Genomic DNA, 17,721 nt, shown 5'->3' on the forward strand with positions numbered 1-17,721 from the left:
CTAGGGGGGGGGATAATCTATCTTGACGCGATAGTTTGTATTTAAGAATATTTTGGACGGATGATATCGATAATGATGATGCCTATAGATAGAGAATAACATGATGGTACCGTGATTGCGATAAAGAGTTTTCGTCAGAGAATTCAGCTGAATGCACTGGCGTCAGAACACCAGTCTCATTAGAGGTAAATTTGTAAATTTCACGAGGATGACACTAGGTGTTGGCTGTTGGAGATGATGGGGTAATGATAATGACATTTAGAGTAGACTATAATAAAGATATTGAGAACTGTTAGATTGATCATGGTAGAACTCTGTAGAATAACTAGGCTCTAACGTTAGGCCCTAGAATGGCTACTGGCCTGGTACTGACGGTGGTGATGACGGTGATTGGTAGAAAAATACATGTAGTCTAGATATTTCAACTGCTGGTTGAGGTTTAGTGGGGATGGTCATTAAACTGTAATTTTAACGACGGGTAGAAATATGGAACGTTTCGCTGTCAGATCGGACGGTGTTAGGAGCGATTAATGTAGTTAGGGGTCTAGACGCGTGGTGGTGTGTGCTTCTCAACCTTTTTCAATCCAAGGCCCGCTTTAGCTCCTATATAATCTACAGACTTTTCCGAGGCACAGTTATATTTAACTACCTATAGATCTATTAGTTATATTAGTTTTATCTACCTATTTATTATATGAATCTTCACCTGCTAGAATTTCACGTCCCACCGGTTTTGAGAAGCATGGGTATTAATAGACGATGCTATATTAGTAATGGATGGAGGTTATAGAGCATATCTTACATTATCTAACTGAATTGTTATAGATCTAGATTACTATAGGTGAAATAGGGGGTCATCGGACGGCAATGATGGTGATATAATTACCCAATTTCTGAAATTCACCGAGTGGCACATAGTGTCAGCATGAATTCAGACATATCTTTCTAGCAATTTCGAAGACTTCTACATGAAGCTGTTTCATAAAGCTGTTCGTAAAGTTACGAACAACTTACGAGCGACTGGTGATCAGTTCTGATGTGCTGTACTTATTAGAATTTCCATAATTCAGCATAAGAACTGATCACCAGTCGCTCGTAAGTCGTTCGTAACTTTACGAACAGCTTTATGAAACACCCCCCAGGTATGAAATAGAATAAAATTTCTGAAATACATAAAATTTCTGAAATAGATTGATATTACTGAAATACATAAACTTTCATGTATGAAACTTCATGTATGAAATTCATGTTCATGATGTAAATCACAACATGAGCATGTTGTGATGTCGAGACATCACAACATGTCTCTCTGTGATTACCGTAGTGGAAATGCTCTGTTACTGTCAAGAAATGTCAAGAAATTATATTCAATCCTTTGTTCATCATTAACAAGATTTCAAGACGCCAAGTGTCAATGATATAGACATCTTGTTCGATTGATAACATTTTCATTTTGCAGCGTCTTACGCTGCCTACATGACTCCATGATTGGTTGCCATTAACTGTAATATACCACATTATTTTTTTTCTCGCAATTGTCATATGTGCAAACACCCCCTCCCAAATGAAAAAAACAAACAATAACAGAATACGTATAGGCCTACACTCTTTTAACAGTACGTTAAGATTGACTTTGATGAGCCGAAGTCACTGATGATTATTATGATTTCACCATGTTACCATCTTCGCTACCAAGAAGACAATCATGAAGAAGCATAAAGGAGAAGCAAAGGAAGAAACGAAAGAACTTTCAGTATTGCACGTGGCCTGGCAATGAAAACACACTGTCTTACAATGTATTAATAGCAATATAAAGCATCGTTGTGAAAGGGCTATATCACCGGTATGTATTTTTTTTTAACGTCCGTATTCTTAGGTGGTCAGCCTGGAGGATTCGACTCAAAACCCGTTGTGAAGGCTGCCCATACCAAGGAGAAACAGTGAGTTGCAATAAGCCTAAAAGAAAACAAACAAACAAACAAACAAACAAACAAACAAACAAACCCGTTATAAAGGACGGGGATGTATAAACAGATAAACAAAACAAGACAAAACAAAACATCAGAATAGCGAAAATGATTGCGCACAGGACAAATCATGTAAAAATTATTGCAGGAATTATTGTATAGGGCCTACTTCCTTTAATTATGTTTGAATAATTTGACATAATATTCTGAGCGAAATGGGAGAGAACGTGTTGTCTGTGCATGCTATACACACAGAACGTAACTGCGACGACATCTTAAACGATCAGAAGTGAGTCTTTCGAACATCTACATAATGGCACAGTAAATTTAAGCTGTTTTCTGAGTAATATTCAATTATTCCTGATTATTATGTTTTCGTTTAATCCAGAATCCAGTGATCGTAGCTTGTAAAACATACTGTTAGAATCAAGAACTTGTCGTTATCATCTATCCTTGTTATAATGATTATGTTGAATGCCTTTTGGATACTTGCAGATAATGTGATTGTAAATATGCGAAGATATGTGGAAAAATAAAGTACCTCAGATGAGGAAAATAGAAAAAAAAATCTATCCTTGTGGATCTATTATGACGAGAAACCTAAATAAACCGTGTCCTAATATGAACAACTTTATTTTGTTTGAGAGGAAACGATAATTGACACGTAAGTAATATGTTAATCTCAACACCTTCAAAATCAAAGATCAGTGATTTCTACATTATTATCGTGACAGTCACACTGTTGGAAGAGTAGAATGAATCGTATCCTGACATATTGTCCATTTTGGGAAACTTTTACTTATTTGTTATTCGGTATATAATGTATTTGAGATCATTTTATTGGACCGAGTGTGTAGTTGACAATAATCAATTTATTGGTAGGTACCTATCGGTGACTTGGTAATTTGATTGTGACTCGATATCATAACAGAGCGTCATCTACGGCAAAACCAGCGACAACGGTAACAGCACCTGGTCCAAAGCAAGCTGAAACAAAACCAGCCCCCGACAAAGCGCAAACAGCAGGAAAGCCCGAGAATCTGTCAAAGGCGGCCGAGAATCTCACGAAAGACGCGAGTGAGAACGTCCCGTGAGTACAGGTTACCTACACCAACAACAACAACAACAACAACACCAATAAAAACAACAACAACAACAACACCACCACCACCAACAACAACAGAAGCGTCAAAGAGACTCGTGGGGAAATGAGAGGAGAGGTCAACAACAACAACAACAACAACAACAACAATAACACCAACACCACCACCAACAACAACAACAACGAGGCTCGAGAAATCTGTCAAGCCTTCGACGCCGCCCAGTTACGAGTGGGATTCTAATATACTTGTAGTAGTACATCATCACTTTATCAGAAGTTTATCGAACAGCAATAAAGGGAAACACCGTGTTAGACATAACAGCACAACAGAAATAATAAGCACTGGGTGGGATTCAAACTTGTATCCCAATCAAAGGACACGCGTTCGAATGCCGCCCAGTGCTTACGTTCTTGGACAAGATGTTTTTATCCACCACCTCGACCCAGGTGTGTAAATACTAATAATACTAATAACTAATAATATCAGGGCCCTCTGGAAGAGCAGCGGTAATAATGAAGAGGGTACCCTGGGTAAATAAGACCTTATCATAACTAACAATATAATCTCATCAATGCGTTGTCCACGGCGACAAGACGTATGAATTAACATGCAGGACAAATGAGAGTATGAAATGGAATAGATTTATATGATATGAAGACTAAACACATTGTAAATTCTTTTTGTGTCTAAACGTAGCATAGCCTCCCCCCACAAAAAAAAGGAAAGAAGAAGAAGGAAATCAAAATATAAAACTTAAGAATTAGTCAAAGCAGTATTTACTTAACTTTGATGTCGATTCTAGAACGCGTATAGGTGACAAATCAGTACGCATGCGTAGGCCAATATGGCTTATTATAGTTACGATTGGTTGTAAGTTTGTTAAAAGCATTTACGACTAGTTTTAGAATAATGTGAAGGTCAGATGATATGCGTATGTCTTTTGATATAGGCTTTCCCGGTCAATTTCATACTTTTGTTATTCAAGTTCCTATTCCGAGGATTCGATTTCACGCATTCCACGCTCGCAGCACTGAATAGGCAATCAAATTCAAAATCCGATCATTCGAATTCACTATCCCAGCATTCAAATTCACTATCGGAACATTCAAATTCACCAAATTCACTATCGGGAAATGAAAATTTACTATTGGAGCATTTTGTACGCTGTACCAAAATTATGGAATAATCTCCCTTTGTTTGTAAGACAAGCAGTTACAATTAACGAGTTTAAGGCCAGGTTAAAAAGTCATCTCTTGAAGTAATGTATTTTCTGTTTGAATTTCTTGTATACATGTCATTTTGTAATGCGCAGTAGAGTACATTATTATAGAAGCTGCGCAATATAAATGTCCTTTATTATTATTATTATTATTCAAATTTAAGAGAGGAGCACGCACTTAATCAATGAGCATTCAAATTCATGTCAAGCTGGCGACGGAATTTCGTCGGTCATTCAAATTCGTGAAAAGGCAACCATGTTCCAAATAACTGCATTCAATTTATAGAAAGTCCTGAATTTAGTTAGTTTGGGGCGTGTATGCACGTGTTTTTCATTTGGCTTTTTGAATATATTGGGATTTATGATGATTATTTGTTTTGCAGTAATAGAACTCGCGCTTAGCGAAAAGGAATATACAGGCACATGTCCCTCGGATTGGACATAAAATGGATGTCCCGTATTGTGAGAGAGTCACAACTCATGCACGTAATAGAGCCCACTTCATTTATTCATCGCAAAGAGCAGGGTGTTTAAAGGGATCGCTTAGTTGTGGACCCCATTTCATAACAGATGCTAGGATAGCAACTCTTGCTGGAATGGCAACTTCCCATAGCAACAGCCAATCAGGAAGCTGGATTCTTGTCGTTACCATGATAACTGTCATTCCAGCAAGAGTTGCTATCATATCAACTTTTGATGGGACCCAGGTTTCTAACATTTTTTTTTTTTTTTGGTGAGATAATAAGAAACCTCTTATGAAATATGAAAGAGCATGTAATTCTATGAGGAATTCAACATTTATTTCATGAAAATTGGTTTTGAAATGGCTGAGATATCAAAAAAAGGCGATTCTAATAAAGTGTGGGTCCCTCACTTTATTGCGATCGCTTTGTTTTACCTTGTTTTTAGATGTTTCAGTCATTCCAAACCCGATTTTCATCAAATAAACTTTGAATTCCTCTTAAAAGGGTATGCTCTGTACTATATCATAAGTGTTTTCTTGGTATCTCGCAAAAAGTAAAAAGCCCAATTCTCATCTCAGCCAATACTGTACCATCCCTTTAAAGGGGATGACTTGTATAACTGATCAGTGGGAATCAGTGGGAATGCTTGGGGATGATTGTTCCAATTCTTGTAGGATTCATTTAAGAGTACATTATATATCTATTGTTGTGTGAAAGTTATTTGCTTCAGAACGGTCTCATATTCAAGTAATGTGCAGTTTAATGCCCCGTCACTGTATATACAGGCATGCTAACCTGGGAACATTAAACTGCGCATTACTTGAATATGAGACAATTCTGAAGCAAACAATCTTCACACAACAAGAGATAATGTACTCTTAAATGAATCCCACAAGGATTGGAACAATCATCCCCCAGCATTCCCACTGATCAGTTACTAGCCATCCCCTATTAAGGTTTACATCCAACCGTACTGGACAACTTGACCCCAGCAATTGCTGCTGAATATGGGTTATCCAGTCATCTTCTTTGATGGAAAATGAAACAAACAAACAAACAAACAAACAAACAAACATTAGGCACTGTATAGGCTTATACAGACGAGCATAGTACGGACGGTTTTGGTTGACATCTTCGAGAAAAAAAAACAAACAATTTCGACTGTATCGAAACTGATACATGTTTGAACATTTCATACGTCTTGTTTGTTGTGTATTGCTGTCTTATTGGTTTACCTTTGCTGGACTGTGTGAGATCATTGTGTGACAGTGTGTCTTTAGATCGATGAATTGTCATTATGTGGTTGGTGGTGGGGCGTTGTCAGCATGCAGTATCATCAAGAAATATGATCAGATTGTCGTTGTGTAGTTTGGATGCACTGCTGATTGGACATTACAATTTGAAATTGATTGAGATGAAAAACAAAGAATACATGATCAGAGAACAATGTAGAACCTGTAAACAATCATAATTACAGTATATGCAAGCCTTCATTGTTTATGTTGGTCCTTTTTCCCTTCCTAAAAAGTCTACTATATTTTCCTCGTTAAATTGATTGCAAAAAGTAGGAACTTGATCGCCTAAAAATGAAATTGAACGCTCCAAACAAGCTCATTGGGACTTACATGATTATCGTATGCATTTATGTACGAGTAGGAAAGTCGGCGCTCGCATTTTGAAATTGAATGCCCAATCGTGAATTTGATTTCACGAAAACGAAATAGAACGCCCATATATGAAATTGATCGCTCGGATTCTGAATTTGAATGCCGGAACATTTTCGCGTGCGTGCGCTGTGTGAATTTGAATGCACATTAATGAATTTGAATGACAAAGGTATCAAATTGACTGGGAACACCTATATTGTTTGTAGCTCAAAATGGTACAAAAAGGGGAAAATGACTGGCAATTATCGGCTGAAAGTCACTTTGAATATTTAAATGACACACAACTGAAAGCAAAAAGCGCAATTGGGCAATAAGTTAGAATCACTATCAATCGTTTATTACATTCGGCATTCCAGCTCATCAGGCGATTGATGTTGATAAATTGCGTTTGTCTTAATTAATTATGAGGTTGCGTTCGGTGGTAGAGAAAAAGGTGCGATGATTTTTAGGTCATGCATATTTCGGTTAATCATCTAAACAACAATAAATCTTACAACAGGTAACATATTTCTCTCTCCGATTTGTATTTTTTAAGGCCTGATCCAAACTATCCCGACCTGAGCCAGCACAACAACTACCTGGCGGAGTGTTTGAAACCAGCTATATACAACAAGCTCTGCAACCTTCGCACTCTATCCGGGTATTCAGTGGACGGATGCATGCAGACAGGGGTGGATAACCCTGGACATCCGTTCATCAAAACCGTTGGGCTGGTCGCCGGCGATGAGGAGAGTTATGATCTATTCGCCGATCTCTTCGATCCCGTCATCGATGCGCGGCACAATGGGTACCCGCGCAACGCCCGTCACGTCACCGACCTGAATTCAGATAATCTCAAAGGCGGAGACGATCTCGATCCGAACTATGTTCTATCATGCCGAGTGCGGACCGGTCGATGCATCAGAGGATATGGACTCCCGCCTCACTGCACGCGAGCAGAGCGTCGGGATGTCGAGAAGATCGTCACGGAAGCTCTGGCAGCATTGGATGGTCCCCTCAAGGGATCGTACTACTCGCTAACGGGAATGACTGATGAGCAGCAAGAACAGCTTATTGCAGATCACTTCCTCTTTGACAAACCAGTCTCACCGCTGTTGACATCTGCACGCATGGCTCGCGACTGGCCTGACGCTCGCGGAATCTGGCACAATGACGAGAAAAACTTCCTGGTTTGGGTCAACGAGGAGGATCACACGAGGGTCATCTCCATGGAGAAGGGTGGCAACATGAAGAACGTCTTCCAGAGATTTTGCACTGGCCTAAACAAAGTGGAAAACCTTCTGAAGTCGAGAGGATTTGAGTTCATGTGGAACGAACATCTTGGATATGTGCTAACTTGTCCATCAAACCTCGGCACAGGCGTTCGTGCTGGAGTGCACGTCAAGGTGCCGTTGCTGTGCAAACACCCAGCCTTTGAAACAATCTTGGCTCACTACCGTCTGCAGAAGAGAGGAACAGGTGGAGTTGACACTGCCTCCACTGATGGTACTTTCGATATCTCCAACCTTGATCGACTTGGATCATCAGAGGTGCAACAAGTCCAGTCAGTCGTTGATGGCGTCAAGAAGCTTGTTGAACTAGAAAAAGCCTTGGAACAGAAGACAGATATCAAGAACCTTATTCCTAAGGATCCCGCGGTGGTCAGGGCGCAGCAAGCTAAAGAGGGCTTCCCAGACCTCTCGAAGCACAACAACCATCTTGCTCACTGTCTAACCTATGACATCTGGAAAGATCTGAAGGACAAGAAAACACCGAATGGCTTCACTCTTGAAGGCTGCATCCGTACAGGTGTGATGAATCCAGGACATCCACATATCATGACAGTTGGAATGGTCGCAGGTGATGAGGAGTCCTATGACGTCTTTGCCAAACTTTTCGATCCTGTAATTGATGCAAGACACGGTGGATACCCAGCAGATGCAAAGCACACCACAAACCTCAACTTTGAAGATCTGAAAGGTGGAGACAATCTCGATCCTAAGTATGTCCTATCCTGTCGTGTGCGTACTGGACGCAGCATCAGAGGCTATTCTCTTCCCCCACACTGTAGCAGAGAGGAACGAGCAGCCGTGGAAAAAATCACAGTAGGAGCGCTGGACAAATTTGAAGGAGCTTTCAAGGGATCCTACTACCCTCTTGAGGGCATGTCCGATGAAACCCAGGAAAAGCTCATCGACGACCACTTCCTGTTTGATAAACCAGTCTCCCCACTTCTCACCGCAGCCATGATGCATCGCGACTGGCCACAGGCACGAGGTATCTGGCATAACAATAACAAGAACTTCCTCGTTTGGGTCAACGAGGAAGATCACATTCGAGTCATATCCATGGAGAAAGGCGGGAACATGAGAGCTGTCTTCAAACGCTTTTGTGAGGGTTTGAAAAAGTTTGAGGACATGATTATGCAGGACGGAAAGGGCTTCATGTGGAATGAACATCTCGGATACGTCTTGACCTGTCCATCAAATCTGGGAACAGGCCTGCGTGGGGGTGTACACGTCAAACTGCCCCTCCTCTCTAAACATCCTCGATTCGATCAGATCCTGAGGGCCTTACGACTGCAGAAGAGGGGCACTGGTGGCGTTGACACTGCCTCTACAGACGGCACATTCGATATTTCTAACCTTGACAGACTTGGCTCGTCTGAAGTGCAGCAAGTTCAGTATGTGGTTGATGGTGTGGAGCTGCTCGTGAAGATGGAAAAGGCTCTTGAGAAGGGTGGGGACATTGCTGATCTCCTTCCTGAGAAATGTCGCCCACGGCCTCCCATCAAGCCCACAAGCTCCGACTACCCAGACTTGTCTCAGCATAACAACTGGATGGCCAGATGCATGACGGAGGATGTCTTCAATAAATTGTGCAACCTGAAAACCAAGAACGGGGTTACGCTGGATGACTGCATCCAGACGGGAGTCGATAACCCAGGTCACCCTTTCATCATGACCGTAGGTTTGGTGGCTGGAGATGAAGAAAGCTACGAAGTGTTTGCTCCTCTCTTTGATCCAGTAATAGAGGCAAGGCACAATGGCTATTCCCCTTCAGCTAAGCACCCAACCAACCTTAATGCTGCTGAACTTGTCGGAGGGGATGACTTTGACCCAGAGTTTGTCTTATCATGTCGTGTGCGCACTGGTCGCAGTATCCGTGGATACACACTACCACCTGTTTGCACTCGACAGGAACGTGCTGCTGTAGAAGCTATCACATGTGACGCGTTGGCGACGCTCACTGGTCCTCTGAAGGGTCAATACTACCCGCTAACAGGAATGTCTGAGGAGCAGCAGGACAAGCTCATTGAAGATCATTTTCTGTTCGACAAGCCCGTATCACCTCTCCTCCTTTGCGCCAACATGGCACGTGACTGGCCCCAAGCCCGTGGTATCTGGCACAACGACGCAAAGAACTTCCTGGTTTGGGTCAACGAGGAGGACCACACGCGAGTCATCTCCATGGAGAAGGGTGGCAACATGAAGAGCGTGTTCGAGCGGTTTTGTGATGGCCTACAGAAGGTGGAAAATGCCATCAAGGCCAAAGGTCATGAATTCATGTGGAACGAGCACCTGGGGTACGTTCTTACCTGTCCATCCAACCTGGGCACAGGACTGCGCGCTGGGGTCCACATCAAAGTGCCACTCCTGAGTCAGAGGAGCTGTTTCGATGCCATCCTCGATCACATGCGGCTCCAAAAGCGAGGAACGGGAGGAGTAGACACGGCATCTACCGATGGCACTTTCGACATATCCAACTCAGATCGCATTGGCTACTCGGAAGTGCAGCTCGTCCAGCGGATCGTTGACGGGGTCACGCTACTCGTGAAGCTGGAGAAAGCTCTGATGGCGGGAGAGGACATCAACGGTCTGCTGCCTGAAGAACTGCAAGAACCAACTAAAGCCGACCAGGCTGAGCCTGAGGAGGCTTAGAACCCCGGAGCCGTTTTTAGAATAGCGTAATATCTCAGGAGGACTAAATAGAATCATTTTTAATCAACCTTAGGTATCAATTGTGGCATGGCAAATTATACATGAATTTAGAAAATCCTCTGACAGAGTATTAATTACCTTCACGCTTTTTTTTCAAAGTAGCATGACGTTAAGTAATGAAATAATGAGTCCGATTGAAATTAGCAATAATGATTCAAATTCATCGACAAAAATTAAAGCTTTCCATAGAAAACATAATTGCATTGTACATTTATAATGGCAAAGTATATTATCATCTGCGAGCTTATTTTGATACACCACATTTCTTACTAAGTGAAAATGGTCGCATTAAAAGATGATATTGCACACTTCATAATTATGTTGTGGGCCTTTCTGTTAATTTGATACTAACACACACAGACACAAACACACACACACACACACACACACATATATATGCCATGAGAGTATCATTTTGTAAAAGTAAATGTCTTGTGGTGAAACCGATGATTATTTGCATCACAAAATAGTTAACATATCTGTAATGCTTCTTATACACTCCGGGAGTAAATCTCGGTACAAGTGTACTGAGTTATTTGTCCCCGCCGAACGAGTTCGAGCAGGGGACTATGAAACGGGCTCCGTACGTGTGTGTGTCCGTGTGTCCGTCCGTCCGTGTGTGATCAAAATCTTCAATTTGCTACTTCTCTGTCATTTATGAGCCAATTTTGATTCTGTTTGCTTTATATGATAGCACTACATGGGAGCTTTGAAAATTCTACACAGAATTTCAGTCGTGACCTTTGACCTTGACCTTTGACCTATATTGTACATTTTGCTACAAAATGCTACTCCTTCGCCATTTCTAACGCGATTTCGATTCTGCTTGCTTTATGTGATGGCACTAGGTGAGGGCTTCAAAACTTCTACACAGAATTTTGACCTTTGACTTCTTTGACCTTTGACCTTGATTTTTGACCTGTATTGTACATTTTGCTACAAAACGCTACTCCTTCGCCATTTCTTACCCGATTTCAATTCCGTTTGCTTCATGTGATGGCACTAGGTGAGGGTTTCAAAACTTCTACACAGAATTTTGACCTTTGACTTCTTTGACCTTTGACCTTGATTTTTGACCTGTATTGTACATTTTGCTACAAAATGCTACTCCTTCGCCATTTCTTACACGATTTCAATTCCGTTTGCTTCATGTGATGGCACTAGGTGAGGGTTTCAAAACTTCTACACAGAATTTTGACCTTTGACTTCTTTGACCTTTGACCTTGATTTTTGACCCATATTGTACATTGGCTACAAAATGCTACTCCTTCGCCATTTCTAACCCGATTTCGATTCTGTTTGCTTTATGTGATGGCACTAGGTGAGGGCTTCAAAACTTCTACACAGAATTTTGACCTTTGACTTCTTTGACCTTTGACCTTGATTTTTGACCTCTATTGTACATTTTGCTACAAAATGCTACTCCTTCGCCATTTCTTACCCGATTTCGATTCTGTTTGCTTTATGTGATGGCACTAGGTGTGGGCTTCAAAACTTCTACACAGAATTTTGATCTTTGACCTTAATTTTTGACCTACATTTTCTTGTACATTTTGCTACAAAATGCTACCTTTGCCATTTCTAACCAGATTTCGATTCCGTTTGCTTTATGTGATGGCACTAGGTGAGCGCTTCAAAACTTCTACACAGAATTTGACCTTTGACCTTGATTTTTGACCTATATTGTACATTTTGCTACAAAATGCTACTTCCGGCGGGGACATATATTACGCACTGCGTAATTTCTACTTTTCCTTGTTGCTCTGATATTTTGCTTCGTTCCTATTCATGTACCTGTTGGTTTCTACATAAAAACAAAGAGATAGGGGGAAATGAAAACCAGTGAAGCTTCACCTCTTGTTACACCATAATCTGAATGAGTAAATGTTTGATCATGCATGTGTGTGGAGGGGTGTGCGTGTATGTGTGTCTGTGTTATCACTGTTTGGGATGTGTGATATCCAGCATGAAAGGTGCAACTGCACTTGTGTGTGTGTGTGTGTGTGTGTGTATGTGTGAAATAATGTAGTTTCGAGGGAAGAGCTGGAGTTCCAACTGGCTGTAATCATTCAAACAACTGTCAGTTTTTTAATGCATGCACAACAGTATCCCAAAGGTGTATTTCTGCTTTTGATGATCGGGGTTCGATGCTGCCATGTTACTTAGGCGTTTTCACATCAGCCTGATGTTTCAAAATAGCGCGCTATTTTCTGACTTGGGAAATTAACCCAATCACGAAGTAGAGCGCTACTTGATAATGTGAAAACAAATTAGCGTGCTAATTGATCGAGAAAATTTCTCGAGTCCGACTCAGGAAAACACTGCATTCTCTTTGTGACATGCACACACACACATGCACACACACACACACAAACACACACACACACTCTATAATTCACATCAACAAGCATGCATTTATGCCACTACCTGCAGCTTCAATTTAGATGTTCCTTGCAAAGCATCCATCAATTTACAAGCACATAGAACAGCAATGCATTGACCAAACAAGACACTTGTTATCTTGGGTTAGGAAATTTTATTTCCTCAATATTCATGACTAGTGCAAATGAAGTCATAATCTGCTTACTGAATATATATTACTGGAATAACAAAACCAAGAAGTTAATCATAAAATCCATGCACTACAATTTATATACTTAGTATAACAAATGCTATAAAAATACAAAATGTTATTGCAAATTTGACAGAGATGTACAAAGTTGCCTTTATGCTCCACAGACAACAGCTGAGTAATGTAATTGAGTAATGGGCTCACCTTTGGCAAAGAATATTACACGCTAATTTCCTTCCTCCTTTCTCACTTAAAAAAAGGGGCGGAAAAAACAACAACCCTCAAACAAGCAAATATAGCCCTGATGGTGCTAACTTGATGTAAGTACATGATTGATTGCCGGAATTACTCGACATAGGCTGAGATGGGCAAGAATGAGATTTTTAAACTTTGGATTTTTGGTGTGATTTAACCAACATAGGAGGATCAAATGATTACTTGCACTATCTTGCCATTATGGCATTTCAAGCGGTTCTAAGATATAATCATGGTTTAATGCATCTCGGGACCACATCAAATATCTTCGGTATAAGCAGGCCATCTTAAATGATAACAGCTGAAACATAATGACGAGGATTCACATTTGATCTGGTGAGGCGGGGTGATGGTCTGCCTTGCGTTTGGCTCAAGTTGTCACCGACACAGCATTCTCACAAAGCACTTTGACAACCAAAGCAATATTGACAAATGAGGCATTTTAAAAAAGGCATTTCACATCTATACTTCTTACCACTGAACTCCTTCCAGTAACCAGTACACTGTACTTTCAGCATGAGTTCATTTCTTTATCCTTGGAACCCCCCAAAAAGTACAAGTAATGCACAGTTGATACACTTCAATGTCTACTCAAATCAGTGACAGACTTAAACCTTGTAAATGAGCGTGTTCATTTGAACATATATCTCACTGCTGTACTGAAAACATCCTAAATCCAATGTTATGAATCATCATATACCACATATCTCACTTAAGTCAGTGCAAAGGAAGAGCATCCTGGGGGTGGGGGATGGGGAGAAAAAATATAAATTTTGAGAGATATCAGTGACTTTTGAGAAAACGTCAAAGAGCATTCATTACAGATTGACACTGGCTTGGTAAGAGCAAATCAAACCCAATAACACACAGGGTGTGACTGAGAGAAACATGGCTCATGCATACCCAGTATACCTTTGAACACATCTTTTTTTTTGTCTGACCTGTATCAATCACAGTGGATGCTCTTACTTCTTGACAAGCAGATATTCAGGGACTACAGCAACACCAGGACAAACCAAAAGAATCTAAAAGCAATGATAAACACGAAGAAAATCCACGCCAACACCCTGAACTTAGACTTTTGACATCCAAATACCTTAGTGGTCGGGGTATGTTTTGATGGTTTTCATTAGTAACAACCAATACGTGACATCAGGGGGGTGTTTCTTCAATGTTTGTCAGCGCTGACAATTTCAGCAAAATCCTTGGTTTTGATTGGCTGAGATGCTCTGGTCACTGACTGTTACTATGGTGATTCAAGTTGTCAGCACTGACAAACATTGATGAAACACCCCCAGAACAGACCTCAAGTATGTCACCCATCTACTTGAAAAAAACTAACCTAAGTCAATATACATGTGATTAGATTTGTACCAATCATAAACATGGTAATACTAATAATTTCAAAGGATGGACCCTAATATCTATGATATCAAATAGGAGGATGAGATTGCAATGGTGTGATTGCCACTGAAACAGATAATTCCTTGCCATCATGGATCAATATGATAGCATCTCGATAGAGGGGTGGGTGGGGCAAGCTTTACTAATGCAATACTGGAATCACTGCTATCAAATGTGTAATGTTTTCAAACATTTAAAAACATACCACTTATTTAATGCAAAGGTTGTATTCTCCTGGGGAGATCTTTGCCCATAAAAGTGTTACCTAGTAGGTAAGGCACTGTGGTCATGAACCATGGATCCACGACATGGATCATCCAATAAGTGGTAAATTTTTATAGGAGGAAAAAGACAGTTACTGGCAACTTAAAAGGAGGGAAATATGTCATGTAAACATCAGTAAATTAAATTATATCGCAGGATTTCACTTTGATTGACGTCATTCACATTGAATGATTGTGGATATTCTCATTAGACACCATTATGAAGATATCATTGTTATTCTCAAGGAGCATCAATATATCCTTCCTTGTTTATTCTTTGTACATACAAATGCTGATGTGAGGGAATAATTTCTGTGGCAAGAAAAGTAAAAATTTCACATCTGCATATTGAGCGACGATATATAATTTGATTTAATTTTGTGCACCATGTTTTCTTCTTTTGGCTCACTATTAGACAGTCATGTGGAATGTTCCTTTAGCTTTACACACTCATCTTCTCAACTTTGAATGACAACATTGAGTTGAATCTTTTACTCTTTGTCAAGCTTCATGAAATTCAATCTTCATTTTTGAGATGTTTACGCAAACTCTGATGCCTTGGTCACATGTGATACCAATCAAATTCACAGTCTCACCTTTGAAGAGAAGTCAAATGAAGCTACACATTATTACGAATGTGACCAACTTTCTTTTAAAAAATACCAATGTTAAAACAAAGAGCAAAAAATAATTGCACAATATCTCATCACACTTAATTCATCACTTCAAACAAAATATTTATTATCATGTAGAACTGTCCAATAAGAAAGGGTCCAAAATATCAAATAAGTGAAACAAGAACCTCATTTGGCCAAGATGAAGCACAATCAAGCTGAATATTTTGCTGACATGTCATTTTCACTGTCACTTCTACATCAAATGCGAGATTCTTTTGAACCACAACTAACATACCAGATATTTCCATCATTTGAAGAGTATTGTTTGTGAATGTTATAAGCCGCAAGTAAATTCATATCTCCGATATGAAAGGACCAATCCTGATCTCTGTTGGTAAAATACCATTAAGAGTTGAGAGCTTGTGGTGAGCAAGTTTAAATTTTAGTCCACTTTGCATTACATCAGGCAACCACAATCGCTCAATCAGTTGAGATTGCTGGATATTTCCAAGGCTTTCTGATACACCTTGGCCAGGCTCTCCAGGTCATCACCTAGACCGGAATCGCGAGCACCTTTGCGGAACTCCTGCTTTTCAAAAAGCGCCCCTGACCTGAACTGCTGCTGGTGATGGTGGTGCGCCTCCATGATGATCATCTCCTTGTGCGTGCGCATGGAACGCCGGTGGGCCGTGAACCGTTGCCGGGTGTGCCTGAAGGAGCTGCTGAAGCTCTTCTTTAGCTGGGTGGAGCTAAGGATGTCCAGGAGATCCTCACTGGAGCTCGAGCCCGAGCTCTCCTCGGAGCCCGTCTCTGACTTTGGCGATCTGGAGCCCGATGCTGCTCCCGACGAGATCATGGCCTGCACATGTGTTTCATTAAAGATGGACTCCCACAACTCTGTGATCTTGGAGTACTTGCCACAGGAGATGCGCTTGGACAACCGCGCACTGGACCGCTTCTCATCAGCACTGCACTCAAAGAGGGTATCTTCTCCCGTCAGTTGTCTTACTAATGTCCTAGGGGAAGGCAAGTCTGGGTAGTAACCACCAACTGTTGCAGGTCTCTGCACTCGCAGCTGTTTCCCATTATCAGTTCTTCGCTTCACGACCTCCTGGTCACTGGGAGCCACACTGGAACTTTGGTATGCGCCACCGATGGGCATTGCACTGACACTGTCTGCTGGAAGAGTTGCTGTTGAACTAGCTAAGCTCAGGAAGCTGTCTGTTTCATGTTGAATCGCACTGGGTGTCTGTGGCATGCCAGGGGATTTGGCTTGGAGGTTTGACATATCACCCTTTGAGCTGACACTAGTGCCTGTCTCCACTGGCAGTGCCTGAGGATTTGCTCCTATCGCTGAATGTTCCATTGACACCTCATCCTCCTGTGACGAGCCTTTCAGGATACTCCTCGGTTGCACAGCAACGAGCTTGCTGTCGCTCTCTGTGTCACTGGATGATGTACTTCCCTGCTCCCTTACAGAGTCCATGGGGCGTTCTCCCTCGCACGCTGCCAGCTCTAGGGCAAGGACCTCATCTGCGTCTTCACCAAACACCCAGGGGTGGTGAGCCACATCGTAAATGGTCGCTCTGTATCGTGGGTCCACCGTCAGAAGGAATCGAATCAGCTGGGATGGTACTGGAAAGCAATGACAGGCAAAAATCATATGAAGTTATTGTACAAGAAACTTGTAAAGTGCAAACAAAAATATTATTGTCCAAATGTCATTGTCTCATTATCTATCTAATTCAACTAAATTCTGACTGATATATTGCTATTACTTTTAAGAAGAAACTTGCTCCTTGCAAGCAAATTATATACCATTGTTATGAAAGTGTAGACTGTCCTTACTTATAAGATTTGCACAATTTAAGGATAAATTGTTTGGATTATTTGATGTTAATTTCTTACCAGATCCAGGGCATGGGTCATAGTAGCGCCCCTCCATAATCTGCCTTTTCAGTTGATTGAAGTCATCTCCCCCGAATGGCATTGTCTTGTACACCATGGCATAGAGGATAACACCTAGACTCCAGCAGTCCACCTACAGAGGGAGACAAACATGTTAGACCAAGTCAAGTTTACCCTTTGAATATGAGTATAGGGTACTCTTTACTGGATTTTAGTGGAGTACACCTTGTACTCTAATGCAAGATATAATCACGGCATGAAATTTTTGTGAATTGAAGCCTGCAGTCTTTTTTGCGGAATGA

General features: G+C 41.1%; 2 protein-coding genes across 2 annotated transcripts in view; one reads left to right on the forward strand and one right to left on the reverse strand.

The window, feature by feature from the left end:
• The first annotated feature begins 350 nt into the window (after positions 1 to 350).
• Positions 351 to 10,462, forward strand: LOC139719891 (creatine kinase, flagellar-like). The gene is made up of 4 exons (XM_071631276.1): positions 351 to 393; positions 1,877 to 1,940; positions 2,899 to 3,057; positions 6,956 to 10,462. Exons 1-4 carry the CDS (start codon positions 351 to 353, stop codon positions 10,338 to 10,340), a joined length of 3,651 nt encoding a protein of 1,216 aa, XP_071487377.1. The 3' UTR covers positions 10,341 to 10,462.
• A 4,932-nt stretch (positions 10,463 to 15,394) lies between these two features.
• Positions 15,395 to 17,721, reverse strand: part of LOC139719868 (uncharacterized) — a 47,504-nt gene continuing 45,177 nt past the window's right edge. The window contains exons 6-7 of the mRNA XM_071631252.1: positions 17,420 to 17,552; positions 15,395 to 17,146 (exon numbers count right to left, since the gene is read on the reverse strand). Coding sequence (XP_071487353.1) covers positions 15,996 to 17,146; positions 17,420 to 17,552 — 1,284 coding nt within the window. The 3' untranslated portion in view covers positions 15,395 to 15,995. The remainder of the gene's footprint in view (positions 17,147 to 17,419; positions 17,553 to 17,721) is intronic.

This window comes from Diadema antillarum, unplaced genomic scaffold, assembly GCF_040938485.1.
Source record: "Diadema antillarum isolate AM-2024a unplaced genomic scaffold, OU_Dant_1.0 scf00000116, whole genome shotgun sequence".
Classification (NCBI taxonomy): Eukaryota; Metazoa; Echinodermata; class Echinoidea; order Diadematoida; family Diadematidae; genus Diadema; species Diadema antillarum.